At 38.1% G+C, this 25,139-nt stretch overlaps 1 protein-coding gene across 3 annotated transcripts in view; it reads right to left on the bottom strand.

The window, feature by feature from the left end:
- The window catches only part of BDP1 (B double prime 1, subunit of RNA polymerase III transcription initiation factor IIIB), a 118,677-nt gene that overhangs the window by 45,991 nt on the left and 47,547 nt on the right, over positions 1–25,139 (bottom strand). For all 3 annotated transcript variants that reach the window (XM_049865228.1, XM_049865238.1, XM_049865246.1), the window contains exons 17-26: positions 19,595–22,280; positions 18,766–18,953; positions 18,169–18,391; positions 16,461–16,639; positions 13,977–14,184; positions 12,998–13,137; positions 3,930–4,131; positions 3,498–3,691; positions 1,842–2,226; positions 711–833 (exon numbers count right to left, since the gene is read on the bottom strand). In XM_049865228.1, the coding sequence (XP_049721185.1) occupies positions 711–833; positions 1,842–2,226; positions 3,498–3,691; positions 3,930–4,131; positions 12,998–13,137; positions 13,977–14,184; positions 16,461–16,639; positions 18,169–18,391; positions 18,766–18,953; positions 19,595–22,280 (4,528 nt within the window). The remainder of the gene's footprint in view (positions 1–710; positions 834–1,841; positions 2,227–3,497; positions 3,692–3,929; positions 4,132–12,997; positions 13,138–13,976; positions 14,185–16,460; positions 16,640–18,168; positions 18,392–18,765; positions 18,954–19,594; positions 22,281–25,139) is intronic.

Raw genomic sequence — 25,139 nt, 5'->3', positions numbered from 1 at the left:
AAACTCATGGAAAGGTTTATACACAAAAAGAAACAATCTCTGATGGTTATGAGGGAGGGAAGGGGTGGGGATAGAAAAACACTAGACGATAGATAAGTGGTAACTTTGGCGAAGGGTAAGACAGTACACAATACTAGGGACGCCAGCACAACTTATACAAGGCAAGGTCATGGAAGCTCCGTAGATGCATCCAAGCTCTCTGAGGGACCAAACTACTGGACTGACGGCTGTGGGGACCATGGCGTCAGGGAACATCTAGCTCAACTGGCATAACATAGTTTAGAAAAAAATTTTAAAAGTCATAAACTATAAATTACTCCAAGTCTTCACTTTCGAAAACAAGACAAATACCAAATAGGGAAGAGCATGAAACAAAATACATTTTAAATAATTTACACTTACTGTAGTGTTTCTGTGAGTTGGAATGGACTCGACAGCAATGGGTTTGGTTCTGGTTATACATTTAATGCAACAGAATTTAACATAAGCCTATATTAAGAACTATTAAAAAAAAAAAAAAACCCCAGTGCCATCGCAAGCCAAATACAAAAACTATGGATTATTCACTAGTTTCTACTATCCATACTTATAGCTCCCTACATGAGAGAAATTACTTAAAAACTGTTTGTAAATGTAAAACTATCAAAATAAACCCTCAGACTTTCGAATGTAAACAACAAAAGGCAAAACGTATTAAAACGGATGCTTACAAGTGGTAATGCATTCAAACCTTCTTCTTGTTTCATCTCCTGGGTACTAACATCTGAGTTTGAGAGCTGATGTTCAACAGTAGCTATGCATGTGGTATCCGGAACATTCACTGTTATTTCAAGCTGTCAAAATGAGAAGTTTTATTATTTCGTTTTGGTGTACCATAAACAGCAAAACTAAAACCTCATTTCCCACATGAAAACGTAAAACAAAATGTTAAACTGAAGAAATAATCTACATTAAGAAATTAAAACACAGTAATTCTTAAACTGATTGACAGTAACTTGGCAAAAGTAAAACATTTAAGATTTTTGAAGATTCTGTAATTATTAAAACCAGTAAGCAAAATTTTCCAAGGCATTTTTTTTTTAATTGCCCTGACAGTCGGAATTTGTTTCAAAAAAGGTTTTTTTTTTTTTTGCATTTCAAAATAACGGTAATATCCTTAAACGTATCTTTATGCACATGTATACATTTTAATTTTTCATTGTGCTTTAGGTGAAAGTTTACAGAGCAAATTAGTTTCCCGTTCGATAAAGTGGTCCATGACACTGGCTCCATTTCCCTCAATGTGTCAGCACTCTCCCCATTTCCACCCTGGATCTCTCTTTCCTTTTCTACCCCTTCCTGCCTTCTCATCTTTGCTTTTGGGCAAATGTTGTCCTTTTAATCTAATATAATTGATTATTCTAAGGAACATATCCCTCTTGGGTATTACTGTTTATTTTATAGGCCTGCCCATTGTTTGGCTGAAAGGCGGTCTCCAGGAATGGCTTTAGTTCCAGGTCAGAAGGGGGTTTTAGAGTCATAGTCTCAGCAGTTCCTTCCACCTCTGTCAGACCAGTAAGTCTGGTCCTTTTTGTGAATTTGATTTTTTGTTCTACATTTTTCTACTGCTCTGAGCAGGATCCTTTGTTATTATTCAGTCAGAGGGGCTGGTAGCGGTAGGTCTAATTTTCTTAGTGCTTGCATTCCACCAGGCCCCAAACAAGTCACATCTGCTTACAGATTATTTAGACAAAGACCTATTCAAGTTGTAATAACAACAAAGAGAAAAAAATGAACTATTAAAAGAAAAAGGAGAAAAACCAAGTAAGATTAGTGTCAAGGATTTGGAACAAAACCTATACCTCTTCCATTGTTTCCTCAATCTGTGTGGCAACAGGTTCAGGAGATCTGAGACCAAGGGGTACAAAGACTGGAGCTTTGTTTACTTCTTCTGGTGCAAGATGATAGCTTTCTTCTTCATAGTCTGATGCAAAATCTTCATCGTCATCTTCTTCTTCCTGGGAAGCCCGAAGAGTCACCAGCACAGCCTTCGAGGCTCTAGGTTCCTTCTTAGAGCTCTTAGCCCGATTTCGTTTTGATCCACGACCTTTGGTGACATTTGGTTTGTTCTTTTGACGTATTCTCCTCTCAGTATGATTTATCTCACATTCAGAGGCAGAAGAGATAGCCATTCTTCGATCCAGTGCAATTTTGGAGTAATATGATTCTTTTGACAGTTGTGGACAGCTGGATGGGTTTAATCAAAACAACAATATGCTCATTACACGCACAAGGATAATTTTTATAGAAAACCAAATTTTTAAGCGTGAAATCCCAGTCAGGTCATTAAAATGAAACTCCTACCACCCATTTTTTCAAAAAATTATGTTCTAAAGGGAAAAATTTTCTGTTACTACTACTTAATTTCTCATTCAGAGTTACTTCTTAGTTATCTACCTAAAATTTTTTCATAGTAAGTTTTTAATTGTGGGCAGTTTTTCTCTTGCTATATAAGTGAAAATGAAATACAAGGCTGGACACAATTAGAAGACAAAAGGATAAAGGACACTGAGTCAATATACACAGAATATGGGATCAAAAAGTGATACTGGTTTATCCTACTGGGTAAATTGATCAGGTTAAACTAAAAGAGGGTCTTCACGGAACCTTGGTGGGAGAGTAAGCATGTAACTCACAAACTGGACCCAAGCATGCTGAGTGAAATAAGTTAGATACAAAAGGACAAATGTTGCATGAATCCACTACTGTGAAATACCAGAACTGACAAATGCATAGAGATAAAAAGTAGATTAGTGGTTACCAGACACAGGGGGAAGAGGGGAATGGAGAATAAATACTTAATGGGTACAAAGTTTCTGTTTGAGAAGATAAAAAAGTTTAGAAATAGACAGTGGTGATGGTTGCACAATGATGTGAATGTAATTAATGCCACTAAAGTACACATTTAAAAATGGTTATAATGGCAAATACACACATATATATATCCATAATAAAAAAAACAGAAAAAAAACGGGGGCAGAGGGACAGAAAAATCTAACAGAGCAATGTTGTTTTTTTAGAACTTTGGTTCCTTTCCACTGTCCTTGAAAATGATGGAAGAAGGAGGGTGCCTTTTATGTGTGCTTGTGACCCTATGTGAATCAGCACCCTAATTACTTAGGTAATACACACCATTCTTCGGTGAGGCTTCTACTAATGTCTAGTATACCCAATACTCAGAAATTTTAACCTAGGAAAGAGGAATCTTCCTAAGTAGATCTAAAAAAAAAAAAGTAAACTTTAGTAAAAGTAGGAATCAAAAGTGGGACAGAAACAGACCTGTCAATAAAAAACTATCTCCAAGTCTGTTAGCAAGTCACCTTTTTGCTATTATCAGTTAAGGTTAAGACATCCAAGGAGGAATAAATGATTTTTACCTTCTATTCTAAAAGCACTTATTATGTAAAACAAGACAAGGACAAATGTTGTACAATGCCACTTGTTACATAAAACTTTACCTTGTTGATTTATTAAGATACTGCTCTTCAATAACTGAAGACACAGAATTATTCCCTAGAGTTTCCTTTCCAACATTTCCTGATGGTCCAGGTTCTTCAGATTCAGCATCTTTTTTGGCTAAAACAGCCTCTGTGGGACCTGTACAATCTTTTCTTGCTGAAATCTCCAGAGATGCCAGAAGCTCAGTCTTTTTCTTAAATTTAAAAAGAAACAGCTCATATTACCATGGAAACAATCTGTTAATTTGGTTGGGTAGTTTGATCTAAAGCTCTAAGCTTACACAGATACAACTTAGTTTCTAAATTTTTATAGTACAGTCAATTTTCATGAAAAGTTACACAAACAAAAGGCAAAGCTGTACATTTTTAATTCTCTCCTTCATAATCCTGACAAAATAGAGCTCAGTGACAATTTTTTTTTTTCAAACTTACTTTTAGAAGGAGCTGGATGTCAGACTCTTCTTGCTGCAGTAAATTATCTTCTAGCTTTCTTGCCTCGCTCTGATCTGCCATGCCTTTTTCTGTTCCTGATTCCTTTCTCTTACTATGGGCCCTTCTCAAATTTGGCTTAGCCCTTTGGAAGTGCCTTCTCCCCAGCTGGGCTGGACTAGGAGCATAAGTCTTATGTTCCTCCCTGGAACAAAATAAAAATCATGTTGAACAAAAACCAAAATTCCTTGTTAAATCAAGCATTTTTGGACATAAAACTATTCCATGTTCAAAGGACTAAAAAACTGGCTACAAAACCACACATGTAAAATGAAAACACACACGCTGACATAAAATGAAGAACATAAAACCTTTGTTTCCATTTTCTGTATAGCACGGAATAGTTTCACAATATTATTAATCTATTTTTACTTTCATTAATTGATTCTGATGCCTAAAGTTTCTCTGAAAATTAAGTACTTTTACTTGAAGTAAGGAAGACTGAAGAAGAATTGATGCCTTTGAATTATGGTATTGGCAAAGAATCCTGAATATACTGTGGACTGCAAGAAGAACAAACAAATCTGTCTTCAAAGAAGTACAGCCACAATGCTCCCTAGAAGTGAGGATGATGAGACTTCATCTCACATACTTTGGACATACTATCAGGAAGGACCAGTCCCTGGAGAAGGACACCATGTTTGGTAAGGTAGAGGGTCAGCAAAAGAGGAAGACCTTCAATGAGATAGACTGACACAGTGGTTGTAACAATGGGCTCAAACATACAATTGTGAGGATGGCGCTGGAAAGGGCAGTGTTTCATTCTGCTGTACACAGGGTCACTATGAGCTGGGACCAACTCGTCAGCACCTTAACAACAACAGTTGAAGGTGAATTTCATAATGACACTTTAAACAATGCCTTCAACCGGGCTCTGAAGCATGAACAAATATACTATGGTCATAACAACCTTGGTCCTTCTGGCTCAACAGTAGGTTTGAGGACTAGAGTCTATTCTCCCACAACATGTCTGTCAACTCACAGAAAAGGGTTTATCAACAGGCAATGTCATAAGGGTTCCAATATAGCCCACTGGTACCTGCCATGTCAGAGAAAGTCAGGGTTTCAAAAGTCAATACAGTAGCAATAGCTCTCAACCTAAGTAGCAGATATAAGGTTTCACGGGAAATATTTTACTAACTAGCAAGGATTTGAATTATAGGAAATCACTTGAAAGTTTAAAATCTAATAATAAACCCGAATGTTTATAAAGAATAGCTGGGTATACAGGTGTCTACCATGAGCTCTCTGAAAGACCTGTATTGAAGGCTAATTTTACATAATACTCTCAATAAATTACCTAGAAGAGAAAGTAGACGGTTATTTTCCAAATGTGCCAACCTTATGAAGCTCTTCTGGCAATGACACACCAAAGATGTTCACAGGAAGATCTAAGAAGGCTAATACATGCCAGTGGAGGTTAATGTACTTAGTAAAAAAAAAAATGTAACTTAAGTATACGCTATTTACAATAAAATATGATTCTGCAAAAGGACCGAGAATAAAATATATACGTGAGCAAAATGTGTCACTGAGGTCAAAATGGCCAATAAAATGACAGAAGAATAAGCTAATTTTAAAACTACAAAAAAATAGTTACTCTAAAGAAAGTTACCAGTCATGGTACATCTAACAGCTGGAATAAACTTCATGAACTAGAAAATATTAAAAAGTAAGAAAGGGGTGTGAGTTTCCATACAGGAAGTTTAAAAGTTGGATCTCTCTCATCAAGAAATACAAAGATTAAGTATAAAACAACTTAAAACATGAAAAGTTTATTTCATAACAAATAAAAGATGTTGCTGCTGTTGTTAGGTGCTGTTGTGCCAGTTTCGACCCATAGTGACCTTATGTACAACAGAACAAAACACTGCCTGGTCCTGCACCATCTTCACAATTGTTATGTTTGAGCCCATTGTTGCAGCCACTGTGTCAATTCATCTCATTGAGGGTCTTCCTCTTTTTCCCTGACCCTCTACCAAGCATGATGTATTTCTTCAGGGATTGGTCCCTCCTGATAAAATTGCGAAAGTAGGACAGATGAAGTCTCGTCATCCTCCCGTCTAAGGAGCACTCTTGGCTGTACTTTTTCCAAGACAGATGTTTGTTATTCTGGTACTCCACAGTATACTCAATATTCTTCACCAACACCATAATTCAAAGGCATCAGTACTTCTTTAGTCTTCCTTATTCCTTGTCCAGCTTTCATATGCATATGAGGCGACTGAAAATACACGGCTTGGGTCAGACAAACCTTAATCCTCAAAGTGACATCTTTGTTTTTTAACATCTGAAAGAAGTCTTTTAAAGCAGATTTGCCCACTGCAACACGTCTTTTGATTTTCTGACTACTGCTTACATGGGCATTGATTGTGGATCCAAGTAAAAATGAAATCCTTGACAATGTCAGTCTTTTCTCCATTTTTTAAGATGTTCTTTATTGATCCAGTTGTGAGCATTTTTGTTTTATGTTCAGGTGAAATACATACTGAAGGCTGTAGTCCTGATTTTCATCAGTAAGTGCTTCACATCCTAATCTTAGCTTTCAGTAAGCAAGGTCTTGTCACCTACGTATCTCAGGTTGTTAAGGAGTCTTCCACCAATCCTGATGCCATATTCTTCTTCATACAGTCCAGCTTCTCAGATGATTTGTTCAGCATACAGACTGAGTAAGTATGGTGGAAGGATGCAACCCTGATGCACACCTTTCTTGATTTAAAACCATTCAGTATCCCCTTGCTCTGTTCGAACAACTGCCTCTTGGTCTACGTACAGGTTCCACATAAGCACAATTAAGTGTTCTGGAATTCCCATTCTTTCCAATGGTATCCATAATTTGTTACGATCCAACTGGGTGTTGTCTAACCCACAGAGTCATAAGTTGGACGTGCACAGCAGCACTCCATCATTAAATGGAAGTGGTATATACAAGATCAAGCCCAAGCAGGACTTGAAGGCACAAGTTGCACGAGGAAGTGGCCCAAATGCCCATGGTATCCACTCCCCTCACATTACCTTCCATCTCCCAATAGGCACCTATGGCCTCACGGGGAGTTCCTTATGACCAAATGACTGAAGAGAAAACTCATGCCTGATTTACAGATGGTTATGCGCGATATGCAGGCACCACTCGAAAGTGGACAGCAGCAGCACTACAGCCCCTTTCTGGGACCTCCTTGAAGGACAGTGGTGAAAGGAAATCCTCCCAATAGGCAGAACTTTGATAACTGCACTTGGTTGTTCATTTTGCTTGGAAGGAGAAATGGCCAGATGTGCAACTGTATACTGATTCATGGGCTGTGGCCAATGGTCTGGCTATGATGGTCAGGGAGACAAGGATTTATGGGGAAGAGGTATGTGAACAGGTGTCTCTGAATGGGTCAAAGAAGTGAAGATATTTGTGTCTCATATGAATGCTCACCAAAAGGTGACCTCGACAGAGGATGGTTTTAACAATCAAGTGGATAGGATGACGTGTTCTGTGGGAACCACTAATCCTCTTTCCCCAGTTACTCCCGTCATTGCCCAATGGGCTCATGAACAAAGTGGCCATGGTGGCAGAGATGGACATTATCCATGGGTCCAGGAACATGGACTTCCACTCACAAGGCTGACCTGGCTACAGCCACTACTGTGCATCCAATCTGCCAGTGGCAGAGACCAACACTGAGTCCCCGATATGGCACCATCCCTCCAGATGACCAGCCAGCAACTTGGTAGCAAGTCGACTACCTTGGACCACTTCCATCATAGAAAGAGCAGCATTTCATCCTTACTGGAATAGACAATCTGGATATGGATTTGCCTTCCCTGCATGCCATGCTTCTGCCAAAACTACCATTCGTGGACTTACAGAATGCCTTATCCACCACCATGGTATCCCACATACCATTGCCTCTGATCAAGACACTCATCCCACAGCAAACAAAGTGGAGCAGTGGGCCAATGCTCATGGAATTCACTGGTCTTACGACGTTTCCCATCATCCTGAAGCAGCTGGCTTGACGGAATGATGGAATGGTCTCTTAAGACACAATTATGGCACAAGCTAGGTGGCAATACCTTGCAGGGTCAGGGCAATGTTCTCCAGGAGGCTGTATATGCTCTAAACCAGCATCCAATATATGGTGCTGTTTCTCCCATAGCACGGATTCATGGGTCCAGGAATCAACGAGTAGAAATAGGAGATGCACCAGTCACTATTACCCCTAGTGATCCACCTGCAAGATTTCTGCTTCCTGTCCCCATGACCTTATGCTCTGCAGGCCTAGAGGTCTTAGTTCCAAAGGGAGGAATGCTCCAACCTGGAGACACATCACTGATTCCATTAAACCAGAAGCTAAGAATACCACCTGGCCACTTTGGGCTCCTTATGCCTCTGGATCAACAGGAAAAGAAGGGAGTTACCATAATGGCTGGTGGGACTGATCCAGACTACCAAGAGGAAATCGGATTGATATTACATAATGGAGATAAAGAAGAGTATTTCTGGAATGCATGAGATCCCTTAGGGTGTCTCTTAGTACTACCATGTCCTGTAATTTTTAAAAGTCAACGCAATTCCAACATGACTACTAATGATGGCTCCGACCCTCCAGGAATGAAGGTTTGGGTTACCCCATCAGGCAAAGAACGATGACCAGCTGAGGTGCCTGCTGAGGGCAAAGGGTGGTGGAAGAAGGTAGTTCTAAATACCAGTTACGGCCATGTGACCAGTTGCAGAAATAAGGACTGTAATTGTTACAAGTATTTCTGCTTTGTATGTGTGCATCAGGTATTTTTGTTTTCTCATTAAAAAAAAAAAAACTTTTTTTTTTTTTTTAAATAAAATATAAGATGTAAATGGGGCTAGTGCATTTTTTGTTTACGTGTGTTAGCTATGTTAGGCTCAAGTATAAGTGTACCTGTGTTTATTCAGGGATTATGTATGGTTTGGGGAGATGTGTACAGATGCCAAGTTGACAAGGGGTGGACTGTGATGGTTAAGATTGTGTGTCAACTTGGCTGGGCCACGATTCTTGGTGTTTTGGCAGTTGTATAATGTCGCAATCATTTCCCTGTTGAAATGTGATATGTGATCACCCCCATGATGGAATATGCTGAGTGGTACTGGCCGGGGTGGGGCTTGTGGTGGCTCACCGCTCCCTCAGCCTTCATCTCTCTGCCTTCCACCACATACTTCCTTCCTGCTCCCCTTGCAAAAGTCATTGGCTTGTTTTAGGTCCAGGAGTTGTCTTTTGTCTGACCTCTGGTTCTTGGGACTTGAGCTAGCAGCTTATTTGTCCATTTTTGGATTCGCTGATTTTCATGGCCTGTGAGCAAGAGTCTTGCTCCCTGACCTGCCTATCTTGGGTTCATCAGCCCCTGCAACTAAGTGACTCAGGAGAAACCTTGCAGTCTTGCCAGCTGACCTTGGCAATTCCTTGACCGTCACAACCTGTGAATGGGATCCCAGCTCTCCAAACTGCTCATCTTGGGTTCACCAGCTTCTGCGGCTCTGTGAATTGGGAAAGGACTCTATCCTGATCCAAGGACTTGGGAATGTCCCAACGCCTACAATTGCGTGAGCTGTTTCCTTAATGTAAATCTCTATGTTTATATGCATTACTGGTTTTGCTTCTCTACAGAACCCAGCCTAAGACAGATCCACATAGTCGAATGCCTTTGCAGTCAGTAAAACACAGGTAAACATCTTTCTGGTATTCTCTGCTTTGAGCCAAGATCCATCAGACATCAGTAGTGATATCCCTCATTCCGTGTTCTCCTCTGAATCCGGCTTGAATTCCTGGCAGTTCCCTGTCAATGTACTGCTATAACCATTTTTTAATTATCTTTAGCAAAATTTTACTTGCATGTGACATTAATGACATTGTTCAGTAATTTCTGCATTCTGTCGGATCACCTTTCTTTGGAATGGGCACAAATATGGATTTCTTCCATTCGGTTGGCCAGGTAGCAGTCTTCCAAATTTCTTGGTATAGACAAGCAAGCACCTCCAGCACTGCATCTGTTTGTTCAAACAACTCAATTGGTATTTCGTCAATTCTTTGAGCCTTGTTTTTTGCCAAAGCCTTCAGTGCAGCTTGAATTTCTTCCTTCAAAAGCATTGGTTCTTAATCATATGCTACCTCCTGAAATGGTTGAATGTGGACCAATTCTTTTAGGTACAGTGACTCTGTGTATTCCTACCATCTTCTTTTGATGCTTCTTGTGTCATTCAATATTTTGTTCATACTAAAAATCAAACCAAACCTATTGCTGTCGAGTTGATTGACTCTTAGCAACCCTACAGCCTATAAAAACAGCCTACAGAATCCTTTAAATTGCTTAAAAATTGAAACTCAAAGCTTGAATTTTTTTCTACAATTCTTTCAGCTTGAGAAATGCCAAGCATGTTGATCCCTTTTGGCTTAAATAAAGATAGCACTGCCTATACAGATATGCATCGCTTAATGTCTACAATACGTTCCGTGAAATAGGGTGATTTGTGATTTGGATGTTGTATGAACATCTGGGTTCGTGGGAACACCTGGGTTCGTGGGGCCTGGGGTTCCTTGGTGCACTGCCCAGGGGCTGCTGTGCTTCACGCAGCCCAGGCAGTTCCCGCTGCAGATGCCTGAGGTGAGTACTCAGCGGGTCCCACCCAGAGTATGACCCGCAGCCCCATGAAGGTCAGCCTCACAAAGGTCACTGTGGGAAGGCTCCAGGCTCAGGCAGCAGAGGAGTGGTGTCCGTGACCCGGTACCCCTGCCAGGGCCAGACCACAGGCGTATAAGTGGTCAGACATTGACAGACATTATATAGCTCATGACTGTGTAACTGCAGCAATTTGCTAGTCTGAAAGTCATAAATCCTGAAAACTTAAGTTTAAAAACTAAACTGCTAATGTTACATTAAGTAACTTACTTAAATCTTCCAGGTTAATTTAGTCAATTATAAATGAGAGCATTTGGAGAGGCTGAATTTGAAGATCACTAGTCTTTAAAGTCTCAGACTAAAAATCAAAATCCTTATGATGGCCCTATATAATCTACCCTTCTCCATCCCCAACCTTTATTATTTGACATCTACCTTTCCTCTCTTTTGCTGTTTCAGCCACACTGGCCTCTGCTGTTCTTGAAACATGCCAGGCATGTGCTTACTTTAATGCTTTTGAACTGCTGTTCCCTCTTCCGCTGGACATTTCTTTGACTTGCTTCCTCCCTCTTTCAGGTCTTTTCTCCAATAGTACCTTTTCAAGGAAGCACTCTCTGACCAATGCTAATTAAAAATTAAGTCCCTATTCATGATACTCCTCACCCAACACACACCTGCTTTATATTTCTCCTCTATAGTATTATTGTCTGGTATACTATTAATTTAACTTATTTATTTTGTATATCATCTGTTCCAATTAGAACATAACCTCCACTAAGGCAGATTTTTTCTTTTGTTTACTCTTATGTTGTCAGCACCTCGAACAGTGCCTGGCACATAGAAGACACTAAAATATTTGTTTAATGCATGAATAGATAAGATTCTTTTCAGTGGAGAAATTGTATAATTCTGTAAGACCAAGAGGGATGAAATTATACATGGAAAGGAAATCCATAAATAGTTATTAGAAGCCAGAAATGTAAACAGGCTCATCTTTAATGTTCGGGGATTAGTATCTCAGAGTTTCCTGGAATAATTATCAGAGATAAAACTACTAGACTGGACTAATCACCAGCTAACTCCAATACAGCATTTGTAATACAAAAGGATTCGTAATATATTTTGGTGGAAAACACTGAGTACTTCACTTAAATATCCCATTTAAAGAAATGAAGAAGTGGCTTAGTATGGGAATTTGAAATTAATGTAAAAACTCGTCTAAGTCATAAAATAAAAACAATATGAAAAGGCTTTTTAAGACAAAAAAAGATAAAAGAAATCCATACTAAAATACAAAACTTCACATTAGAAACTCTGTCTAAACAGAACAGTTTAAAGCCATCCAAAATCAATAGCACCACTTGTTCAGACAGATGACACAATATGCCCATATCCTGTATGTATGATTTCTTTATATAATTAGAGAGGGCACAAAGGCTACAACATTTCTTCTGAGTTCCCTCCAAAAAATAACGTAATTCTATTTAATTAAAGGAAGGTGGAATATTCAAAGTAAGAGTGCTGAAGACATGCTGGAGTACAATAAATACGTCACAAAAACACACCCCAGTTACACAGATAGTGTAGTGAACTACATGGATCATGAATTTTATCCAAGAAGGGTGTTTTTATTTTTCTTATATAGACTAAAAAGGAAGAAACTAATATATCCTGCTTTAACAGCAACAATAATAAAGCAGATGGCAAGTAACAAATGAAAGCTATGCTGAAATTTCTTTACCACAATGAGAGTATGTCTCATTTAAAAGGTAATGTTCTTACCATTTGGCTCGGGGCATACCATATCATACCATACCAGGTGCCTTCAAGTCAACTCCGACTCATGGCAACTCACGTGTCAGAGGAGAACTGTGTTCTAGGGAGTTTTCAATGGCTGATATTTCCAAAGTACATTGCCCGTTTTTTCTTTCGACGAGCCCCTGTGCGGACTCAAGCTACCAACTTCTTGGTTAGGAGCCGCATACTAACTGCACCACCTAGGGACTCCAGCTTGGGGCATAGTTACCTCTAAGTATAGTACAAGTAGCACTTCCTATTTATGAACTTCAGTCAGCAGGTTATACATTTCCAAAGAAGATGAAAAAAACTTAAGACCCTTTGTCCATTATTAACGGTTAGTTTTAAAATAAAAAATGAGGATTTTTTTAGACTTTTCAAAGAAATTATAAATTAAGAGGACATTAGCCATGCAATTCTTACAGCATATCAAGAAGGTGATTTAAAATATCCTAATTTTGTAATTACTATTTTATCTTTTATAACAATTTCCAGGGTGTGATATAAAATCAGTTATGTAAAAATCCAACCTTTATCTTTGAAAAGTTTTATGCTGTTCTGATTAAAAGTAAACTCACCTTATCTTTTCATCTAAAACATTAATTTTGTTAACATGAAGGTTTTCTACAAGAACCACATGACTCTGATCTTCATTGATTCTGCACTCGGACACTTTGGAAGATACAACTTCAATTTCAGTTCCAATTTGAGAATTTGGCTGAAGATGACAAAATATATTAGTTTTTTTTTTTTTTTTTAACTGCAAAACATACCTCCTAAAATATTTCAATCATGAGGGAAGGTATTTAGTAAGATTCTAAGCCGGTGGAATCAGAGGCCATTGTGGCTGAAACTGCAAAAGACAGGAAAGGTGGATGTCAGGGTTTGTGATGTTCATGTTGTGCTGCCGAAACAAAACTGCCTAGCTCATAGAGAAAGTTTCAAGACTTATTATAGTAATATGTTTACTAACACTTTAAAAACTAAACAGTCACCTGTTGTGAAACGAACAAAAAAATGGGTTTTTAAAAAGAGTTTTTTTATGTTGTTCAAATATGGATTACAATCAATTGAAGTATTTCCCTTGGTAACAGAGAAAAGAACAGAAAAACAAGAAGCAGCTAAAACGGACATTTTTAGGCATTAAAATAAAGATTTCTTTCTAACATGAAAAGGTTCATCAACAAGAGAATGGGTCAAACTGTAGTTCAAAACAGGGGAATATTATCCAGCAATTAAAAGTGATGTACCTCTACATTTCTTGACACAGAAAGCAACTTAACATATTAAAGTGAAAGACAATAAGTACCAAAATAGCATGTGTAAAATGATTTTATTGTTTAAATTTATATAAGTATCTGTATTTTTTTTTTTATACACTAATCTGGTAAGATGCGTCAAAAGGTTTTCAGTAGTTATCTGAGGGTGGTTGAGACCTGGGGTAGTTGTTATTATTTAATATTATTTTTTTTTAATTGAACGTTTTCACAATAATAGGTTCATTAGTTAAGAAAATAATAAATCTATTTTCACATTAATTACATAACAATAACTCACCACAGCAGGGGATTTTTTAGTTTCATCTTTTTGTAACACTGGTCTTTCTTCCTTAATTATGTCTTTAGCTTCACTTTTTTCTACTATTTGCCTCTGTTCAATCTTTCTTATGTTTGGTTTGGGTCTCTGAAGTCGGCGCCTTATTGGTTGAGAAGTTTGGATACCACTTTCTTTCATTTCTTGTTGCAAAGTGTTTGTGTTGTAAGTCCTAGAAAATGGGACAGAGAAAAAGAGAGGGCACTCAATTGTAAAGAGTTGAACTAACGTAATAAATATGAAGTGTCAATCTCCTCTAATAATCTCTCTTTAAAAATAATGTTGGCCCATTAAAAGAAAACTAAATTATTTTGATTATAAATATTTTATAAAGGAAATAGTTAACAATCACAATTCTCAAAAAGTAATGGTTATATACTCACATACATACATTTCTAAATGCATTTCTTGGGTAAGATGTTAATCAGCTAACAAGAAATATATGCAGGCAAGCATTAAGAGCTGTTGAACTCAAATATGATATTCTACCTTAGGCACTCTTCCAAAGCAAAAAAAAATAAACCAACTATCCTTTATTTAGGAAAAAAAAAAGTCCGCAGGTGGTGCAATCAGTTTCTGCTCAACAGCTAACCTAAAAGTTGGCAGTTCGAACTCACCCAGTGGTACTGTGGAACAAAAAGGCTAGCAATCTGCTTCCATTAAGATTATAGCCAAGAAAACCCTATGGAGTATTTCTACTCTGTAACACACGGGGTCACCATGAGTCAGGATCAACCTGACAGTAACTAACAACAACAACGAATCCTTTATATTCATTTTGAAAATACATTAAAAATCTTAATTAAAGCTAAGAAATATTTTAAAGAACGGTCTTTCTTAGATATTAAAAGAAACATCAACACTTCACCAAAGAAGACAACCAGGCAGCCAACAGACACATGAGGAAATGCTCACAATCATTAGCCATTAAAGAAATGCAAATCATAACGACAATGAGGTACCATCTCACCCTGACAATGCACTAAAAAAAAAAAAAACCCACAAAATAACAAGCGTTGGAGAGGTTGTGGGGAGACTGGAACTCTGATGCACTGCTGATGGGAAAGTAAAATGGTACAACCACTTTGGAAAACGATATAGTGCTTCCTTAAAAAGCTAGAAAAAGAAACACCTTATGATCCAGCAATCCCACTCCTAGGAATATACCCAAGAGAAATAAGAGCCATCACACAAATAGACATATGCACACTCATGTTCACTGCAGCACTATTCACAATGGCAAAAAGATGGAAACAATCTAAATGCCCATCAACAGATGAATGGGTAAATGAATTATGAAACATATACACAATGGAATACTATGCAATTATAAAGAACAAGGATGAATCCACGAAGCATCTTACAACATGGATGAATCTGGAGGGCACTATGCTGAGTGAAATAAGTCAATCACAAAAGGACAAATATTGCATAAGGCCACTCTTACAAAAACTCAAGAAAAGGATTAAACACAGAAAAAAGCATTCTTTGATGGTTACGAGGGTGGAGAAGAAGGAGGAAGGAAAATCACTAACTAGATAGTAGACAAGGGTCAACTTCGGTGAAAGGAAGGACAACGCACAATACAGGCGAAGTCAGCACAACTAAACCAAAGCAAAAGCAAGGCAGTTTCCTAGACACATCCAGACACTTTGAGGGACAGAGTAGCTGGGGCTGAGGACCATAGTTTCCGGGACATCTAGGTCAACTGCAATAACGTAGTATATAAAGAAAATGTTCTACATCCCACTTTAGTGAGTAGCATCTGGAATCTTAAAAGCTTGTGAATGGCCATTTAAGACACACCTATTGGTCCCACCCCACTCGGAACAACAGAGAATGAAGAAAACCAAAGACAAGGAAAATACTAGCCTAAGGACTAAAGGACCAATTAAACCAGAGACTCTACCAGCCTGAGACCAGAGGAACTAGACGTTGGCCAGTTACCACCAGTGACCGCCCTGACAGGGGACACAACAGAGTCCAGGACAGAGCAGGAGAAAAATGTAGAACAGAAAGCTCAAATTCACATAAAAAAGATCAGACTAATCATCTGAGATGGGAGGAACCCCCAAAATTATGGCTCCCAATGCTTTGTTAACCCAGGAATGAAACCATTCCCGAAGCCCACTCTTCAGACAATGATTAGGCAGGCCTATAAAACAAAAAATAATACTCGTGAGGAAAGTGCTTCTTACTTCAATCAGACGTATGAGACCAAATGGGCAGCTCCTGTCCAAAAGCAGGATGAGAAGGTGGGAAGGGACAGGAACTGGTCAACGGACACAGGGAACCCGGGGTGGAAAGGCAGAATGTGCTGTCACATTGTGGGGATTGCAACCAATGTCACAAAACACTATGCGTATAAATTTCTGAATGAGAAATTAACTTGAGCTGTAAAGTTTCACCTAAAGCACACACACATCAAAAACAAACATCAGTGTTTACCCTGTAGAAGCAACCAAGTCGTCTTCCTGAGCTTGTGTGGACTGAGGCTCCTCTTCTGGTTCACAAGAATGTGAACGTGAAAGGCTCTTTTCAGTCTGTACACATGGTAATATCACAGCCTTTTCCTCCTTATGACCTGATTCATCTTTTTCTCTCGATGTCATTAGGGAAGCCACATTCTAGAAGACATATAAAAAAAAATTTTTTTTAAGTTCATCCAGGGTTGGTAAAGGTATAGGGAAATACAGACTTTCACATACTATTAGCAGAGGAATAAATTTTCAAAATCTTTGTAGAGTGCAATCAGATAATACGTATCCAAATTTTAAATTCCCCAGCAATTCCACTTCTAGAAAGTTATCCTACAAAAATACTCAATTTTCTAAAAATGTATATAAAAGGACATATATTATAGCATCATAATAACCAAAAAAAGAAACAAAATATCAGAAACAAGAAAAATAGTCAGTAGAAGATTAAATAAATTATAAAATCCTTACAATGCAACAGCACATAGCCATTTAAAATGTTAAATTTCTACATACTGTTCCAGAAAGGGGCCCTGGTGGCACAGTGGTTAAGCACTACTGAAAGGTAGGCAGTCAAACCCACCAACCGCTCCATGGGAGAAAGATGTGGCTGTCTGCTTCCCTAAAGATTTATAGCCAAGGAAACCCTATAAGTAACTTCTTACTGTCTCACAGGGTCACTATGAGTCAGAATCAACTCGATGGCAGTGAGTTTGGTTTTCTGCTTCCAGAAAGAGGCCCACAACATTGTATCAAGTGGAAAAACCAGAAGGCAAGGCTTGATGCTATTTTTTGCAAAACAATAAAAATACATGCACATTTTATTATTTATACGGTTAACTTGGGAGAGAGGGATGCAACATAAAGGACTCTCAGTTTTTAGACTATGTTATCTTTTTAATTTAAAAGCTTTATAACCAGAAAAAAGAATTACAAATGTTGATAACAGCGAAGAACTAAGCTATTTTAGGATGTCAAATAAGAATTTTAATTCAAAAAACATATGTTTAGAAAACTCAATTTATGAGTATTAACAGTTCACTTCAAAGCTTTTGATGCGATCTTAATCTGTTATGGGTCAAGTCAATGAAGTATATAAAATATCACCTTTAATACATATTGAGCTTTTAATTTTCATTTCATCTTCACAACACAGTAACATAGTAATTATTATTCCTATTTTTCCTACAAAGAAATGATTACATCATGCAGTTATGGTCACATAGTGAGTAAAGGCCCACGCCTCCTAAATGCCTTCCCATGACACACTTGCCCATCATCAGACTTCTGAGATTCTTACACAAACTACAGAAACAATGATGACATTACACACAGGAACAGTATCACACACAGTAAAAATAATATGAAGAAACACTTGTGAAATTTTAATTCTGTGTCTTTCACTTTAGTAACCCTCAACAGCTACTGTCAAAGTTAATTCCAACTCATGGTGACCCCATGCGTGTCAGAGGAGAACTGTGCTCCACAGGGTTTTCAATGACTAATTTTCCAGAAGTAGACTGCCAGGCTTTTCTTTCAAAGCACCTCTGGCTGGACTACAACCGCCAACCTTTCAGTTACCAGGTGAGAACATTAACCATTTGCACAACCCAGAGGCTCCTTAGTAACACCAATGACAAACACAAACAAATAAAAACTCCGTCTTCAATACCACTCACATCTTGAGAAGGGCAGTTATTAGTCTGTTCAGTGTTCTGTTGTACTACGACAGTCTCCATTTTATCCATTTCTAATTTCTTCCCAGGTACATATTTTTCTGCTTCTGTAGTCTCTCTCTTTAAAGCTGCTCTTGCTAGGTTTGGTTTTGGTTTTTTGAATCGACTTCTCACAAAAGGTACTATTTTAACTTCAAATGGCTTCTGTTCTTGAGGAAGAGATTTGCTTTTGGAACAAGGATTATCAAGCTTTAGAATAAACTGAAAAAGCAGTGGACCAGAGTCTTAAGACAAGCTTACAGACTGGCAATAACATTATCAATTCTTAACAGAAAAACAAATTGGACTATTTGGTGGATGCTGAAAAATAGGAAGGCATAACCCAGGTATGAGCCTAAGAATATCATCTTTGCACAAAAAAATACAGGTTTGTCAAACCTGCGTTGACTTAGGAGTATGTGTTACATATGATTCTGTGTGTGCTGGGAATTTTCACAATTAACCATCAGAATGATCGTTTTTCCTAGCCTTCCCAAAACTATAATTTGCAAATATAACTTTCTATGCTTTCTCTAAAAATGCACACTTACGTACTTATACCTTAAATTAGTATTGGAACGCTGCTCCGGAACATCTGGAAATTGCATCCCTTGGTCCTCTATCTTACCAAGATCAGAAGTCTGCAAAGAAGCCTCTGAATGACTTAACTGACTTGACGCTTCCTCTTCAGAACTTCTTTTCTCTTCTACAGACGTACGCACCACTGACTGCATGTCACTGCTAATGCTCTGGAGGAACAGTCATGTAAATCAGCACACTTACAAGATTTCTTAGGCATTTCTGACGTTTCAAAGAAAAGCCGAAACACTTTTCTTAAAAAATCTACAACTTTGTTTCTGATTTTTAAATAAAATTTAATTTACAAATGTTAATACATAGAGTTCAGGAAACTTCTTTTCATATTACATATTATCATTTTTCCAAAGCACAGATAATGGTATCTATGCCAAAAAAAAAAAGATCCCCCAAAATGCTAAAATGTTAAAAATAGAATAAATGTCAAGTAACTGGAAACACTTAATAAAAGAAACTTTTTTAAAATGGAATAAAGGGGAGGAGATAGGAAATAAAAACGGATACAAATATGGTCAGAAGTAATTTCAAAGTATGTTCATACCAGGGTTACCACAAATTCAGTCCAATTTCCTATGCCCCTTTTATCTAAAGGAGCAATTTCAAATTGACATTAAGAACAGTAACTTCTAAGTTTCTTCAGGATCCTAAATATACATATTCAGGGCTAGAAAAGGGCTTCAGACTTTTTGAGATTTTAAAAACATTATTCAGCTTAAGGGCAATAATCACGAAATTAAATTTTCTCTGAAAAAAGTATTCAAAATTAACTTTTAAAGGACAGAAAAATACATACTTGTACATCTGGTAAAGGCATACAGCTGCAGTCACCACTGCTATTCTGTATTAAATTTATCTCGGTTTGTCTTGAGGTATCAGTCTCCTCTGGCTCATTTTTCCTTGGAGCAGTATCTACTTTTCCAGTATTTCTCAAATCGGCTACCGTTTCCTCAATAGCACTGATCTCTCCTGATCCTCTTTCCCGCAAGGAAATTTCTCTTCCAGTGTCTTTCAAATCTGCCTCCATTTCCTCAATAACAGTCATCTTTCCTGATACCTTGTCCATGACGAAAACGTTTCCTTTTCCAGTTTCTTTCAAATCAATCTCCCTTTCTCTTATGGTACTGACCATTTTTACTACCTTTTCCCTTGGGGAAATATCTCTTCCAGTTTCTTCCAAATCTACCTCCACTTCACTTATAGTTTTGACCTCCTCTGGGGCTTTTTCTGATGGGGGTATTTCTCTTCTTCCAGTTTCTTCAAAATCTGCCTCTCTTTCCTCTGAGGCAGCAATCATTTCTGGGATGCTCTGCCTTGGGAAAATCTCTCTTCCCGTTTCTTCCAAATCTGTCTCCATCTCACCTATAGTCTTGGCCTCCTCTGGGGCCTTTTCCTGTGGCGTTATTTCTCTCCTTCCACTTTTTTCAAAATCTGCCTCTCTTTCCTCAAAGGCAGTAATCATTTCTGGAATGCTCTGCCTTGGGGAAATCTCTCTTCCAGTTTCTTCCAAATCTGTCTCCATCTCACCTACAGTCTTGACCTCCTCTGGGGCCTTTTCCCATGGGGATATTTCTCTTCTTCCAGTTTCTTTAAAATCTGCCTCTCTTTTCTCAGAGGTAGCAATCATTAATGGTATCTTTCTCCTTGGGGAAATCTCTCTCTCAGTTTTTTTCAAATCTTTCTCCACTTCAACTACAGTCTTGACCTCCTCTGGGGCCTTTTCCCATGGGGATATTTCTCTTCTTCCAGTTTCTTTAAAATCTGCCTCTCTTTTCTCAGAGGTAGCAATCATTAATGGTATCTTTCTCCTTGGGGAAATCTCTCTCTCAGTTTTTTTCAAATCTTTCTCCACTTCAACTACAGTCTTGACCTTCTCTGGGGCCTTTTCCCATGGGGATATTTCTCTTTCTCCAGTTTCTTCAAAATCTGCCTCTCTTTCCTCAGAATCAACTATCATTTCTGGTATCTTCTCCCTTAGGGAAACCTCTCCTTCAGTTTTTTTCAAATCTTTCTCCACCTCCTCTGGGACCTTTTTCCATGAGGATATTTCTCTTCTAGTTTCTTCAAAATCCGCTTCTCTTTCCTCAGAAGGAACACTCACTTCTGGTATCTTCTTCCTTGGGGAAACCTCTCTTTCAATTTTTTTCAAATCTTTCTCCACTTCACCTACAGACTTAACCTCCTCTGGCACCTTTTCCCATGGGGAGATTTCTCCGCTTCCAGCTTCTTCAAAATCTGCCTCTCCTTCCTCAGAGGAAGCAATCGTTTCAGAAGGAACAATGACTTCTGGTATCTTCTTCCTAGGGGAAACGTCTTTTTCAGTTTTTTTCAAACCTTTTTCCCCTTCACCTACAGTCTTGACCTCCTCTGGGGCCTTTTTCCATGGGGATATTTCTCTTTCTCCAGTTTCTTCAAAATCTGCCTCTCTTTCCTCAGGAGCAGCAATCATTTCTGGTATCTTTTTTCTTGGAGAAACTTCTCTTTCAGTTTTTTTCAAACCTTTCTCCACTTTACCTACAGTCTTAACCTCCGCTGGGATCTCTTCCTGTGGGGATATTTCTCTTTCTCCAGTTTCTTCAAAATCTGCCTCTGTTTCCTCAGAAGCAGCAATCATTTCTGGTATCTTTTTCCTTGGGAAAACCTCTCTTTCAGTTTTTTTCAAGCCTTTCTCCACTTCACCTACAGTATTGACCTCCTCTGGGGCTTCTTTCTGTGGTGATATTTCTCTTTTTCCAGTTTCATCAAAATCTGCCTCTCCTTCCGCAGAGGAAGCAATCATTTCTGGTATCTTCTTCCTAGGGGAAACGTCTTTTTCAGTTTTTTTCAAACCTTTCTCCACTTCACCTACAGTCTTGACCTCCTCTGGGGCCTTTTCCCATGCGGATATTTGTCTCTTTCCAGTTTCTTCAAAATCTGCCTCTCTTTCTTCAGAAGCAGCAATCGTTTCTGTTATCTTTTTCCTTGGGGAAACCTCTCTTTCAGTTTTTTTCAAACCTTTCTCCACTTCACTCACAGTCTTGACCTCCTCTGGGGCCTTTTCCCATGGAGGTATTTCTCTTTCTCCAGTTTCTTCAAAATCTGTCTCTATTTCTTCAAGGACATCAATCACGTCTGATATGCACTCCCCTGGGGAAATTTCTTTTCCAGTCTCTCTCAAACCTGTCTCCATTTCCATAGTGGTGTCGATCATTTCTGATATCTTCTCTCTGAGAGGGACGTGTCTTCCAGTTTCTTTTAAATTTGTCAACATTTCCTTAGTAGTACTGGCCTCTACTGGTACCTTCTCCCTTGGTAAGGTTTCTGGTCTTGCCATTTCTCCCAAATCTGATTGCATTTCCCCAGAGGCAAGAACCTTCTCTGGTACCTCTTCCCTTGAGAAAATTTCTCTTCTTCCAGTCCCGCTTCCTATATTTGGTTTCTGAAATCGAGTCCTTATAATTGGGGCTTGTTTGCATATATTTGCTTCATTATCCTCTTGAATGCTACAAAAAGAAACAAACACACACAATCAAGCTTTAAACCAGACTGCCAGTTGAAGAGATGATAGGTGGTAGACAGCAAAAACTGTCAAAAAAAAAATTAGGGAAGACCCAGGAGTCTGTGGGTAATATTTTAACAATGAGGGGGGTAAAAAATCCATCTTTTGAAATTACCGTAAATTTTAAAAACAATTAAATATAATGCTTTATGGGCAGGTATATATAAATAGAGAGAACAACTAATAAAGTCACTCGGAGGAGCAGTCAATTAGCCTTGAATCATCCCTTTCTAAATGTCATCCTTGCCATCCTATTCAAATGCTGGCTAGGACAGACTACCCAGTACTCTACATCGGAGCTTGTTCAAGGTGTGTCTGCTGTTTCTATCTCATAAGCACTTTGCTCTTCATAAAAAGCAGAAGCACTCTCACTAGATACAGCTCCTTTGTTTTGCTTTGTGTTTTGTTTACCATAATGAATGGTAAAATCACTAAAAATACATAAACAAATGAAAAGGCTCTAAGTAATAAGTTAAGAAAGGTCATCACTCTCCAGCAAAAGCTAGATCAAATGACACACTTGATTTATTTAGCAATGTTAAGCTAAGCAAGTGTAGAACTACACGTTCACAGCATTAAAAAAAAACCTTTACTAGAAATTATGTTACTGCTTGTTTGAAACTCTCTAGTCCCTAACCTATTCTTCCTCATTGAAACAGCTTTTACATAATGTAACTTTTTTGATAATACAGGGAAGCTCCTTAGGAACAAACTTCTCAAGTTATATTTGTTTAAAAAACCAACATGTTCATATACATCACTATCTTTATTAACTGACATCATTCAATGCAAAATTCATACCACAAAGGAAATTTAATTTAGTCCTAGTTGGACTTCAGGAGCCCTGCTAGCACAGTGAAGTGCTCCGCTGCTAACCAAAAGGTCAATGGTCCAAACCCACCAGCTGCTCTGAAGGAGAAACATGTAGCAGTCTGCTTCTGTAAAGATTTACAGCCTTGAAAACCCTATGGAGCAGTTCTACTCTGTCCTATGGGGTCGCTAAGATTTGAAATCGCCTTGAACGGCAGCGGGTTTGGTTTTAGTTAGACGGATTCCAGTCTATTTTCCGATTTATGATACTTTTCATCTTCACCCAGAAACATCTAGCTTTTAGTGAGGTTTCTATGCTAGTAACCTTGGTTTGGGTATCAAGAGGAAATATAAACTATTATGGCCTTTATAAAGTCACATGCTGAACACTGGCATATTCTTTAAACATATAGATGCTTTAAGCAAAGCCTTTATTAATAATTTCATCATGTCAACATCAATTCAGATTTTAAGAAACAAATACGATGTTATTAGATTGTTTTTAAGTAACAAAAGGACTTTAATAAGCTTAACCTTTATGGATAAATAAGAAACAAATGTCACACCTCTTAGAGTTCATGAAAAACCAATCAGCAAATATTTCTAAGCACCTATTATATGCCAGGCAGGCACTTGCTAAAAACTGGGAATGCAATGGTAACAAGATACATCTTCTCATAGAGTTCGTATCAGGTACACAATTAAACGAAGGGCAGTATCTGAGATTGGAGATCAGATACGTAGTTGAACTAGATTACTTCTCAAAACATACAGGAGATCCAGAAATTCCCTAATCAGATCACAGACTTTAAGGAGAAAAGCAAAGAACGAAAGAGGAACAAAATTGGAGAAGGTAAAAAGACTGGGCACAAAACTATAAATCTTTTTCAAGGTCCACAAATGCCATTTTTCTAAACCACAGAGTTTAAGAATTTACAAAATATTTATACACCTCCATAAAATAAATGACAACCGTGCACAACGCAAACCTCAAAACATTTATAGGACGTAGGTAGGATGCAACCTTAGCGTAGAAAACTGTAAGTTTCAAAAGAATATTCACTAATTTATCACATAAAGAAGAATTTTAAATTTATTCTTCATTTCAGAGTCTTTTCCTTATTACCTCTTTCTCTAACACAGGATCTTGACCAAACCAAAGTATGTGGGGTACGGCTGTAGCAGGCAGAGGTGGGAAGGAACTGCCTAGTAGATATAAATAGGAGTTCGATTTGGTACAACACAGAATCTTATAACTGTTATTAAGGACCTTAGAGATTCGAAGATCAGAAAGGCCACATGGTAAAACAGAAGGAGCACTGCCCTGGGAGAAAAAAGTTGTTGAGATCAGATTAGATATCAGTTATAATCAATATCCACTTGGGTTCTAAAACCAGAGGCCATTTGGGCCATATGAACTATTAAAATGAGTCTGGTTTAAACTGAAAAATGTAAATAAAAAATCCAAACTGCCAGGTATCTGTAACCAGTATCTATATCGAAGTAACACAGTTTGTACAGGGCTTCTACCCAGAGATTCTACGACACAGCAGTAAAAACAGAATTTTACTTAATTACTTATTTGGTGGTGGGGGAGGACGGTGATAGGGAAGGAAGTAAGAAACAAAAGAATAGGGAAGGAAACAAGAAATAAAGGAATTTTTCTATCTTCTAATAAAGATCCTTAAAGTAATTCAGGAAACCTGGCTTTCACTCTTCTCAGGTTAGATTCCATTTAAATAGATTAATATAGCTATAAAAAAGTAGACTGTAGGCCAGACTATGGATGTAAAAGAGTAGTAAAATATTAGTAATTGCTGAAACCGGCTAGGAGGGACATGAGAATCCATTCTTCTGTTCTCTCTGCTTTTACGTACATTCAAAACTCCCAAATGGAAATTAAAAAAAAAAAAAAAAGGTACACTAATAATTCCAACAATCTAGTTTAGTGCTCTCCAAAGGAGAAATAACAAATACAGGGAGCTTTGGCTAT

The sequence above is a fragment of the Elephas maximus genome, chromosome 2, assembly GCF_024166365.1.
Source record: "Elephas maximus indicus isolate mEleMax1 chromosome 2, mEleMax1 primary haplotype, whole genome shotgun sequence".
Taxonomy (NCBI): Eukaryota; Metazoa; Chordata; class Mammalia; order Proboscidea; family Elephantidae; genus Elephas; species Elephas maximus.
Note: the sequence above shows the minus strand (reverse complement) of the source record. Positions and strands in the feature narration are given on the sequence as shown.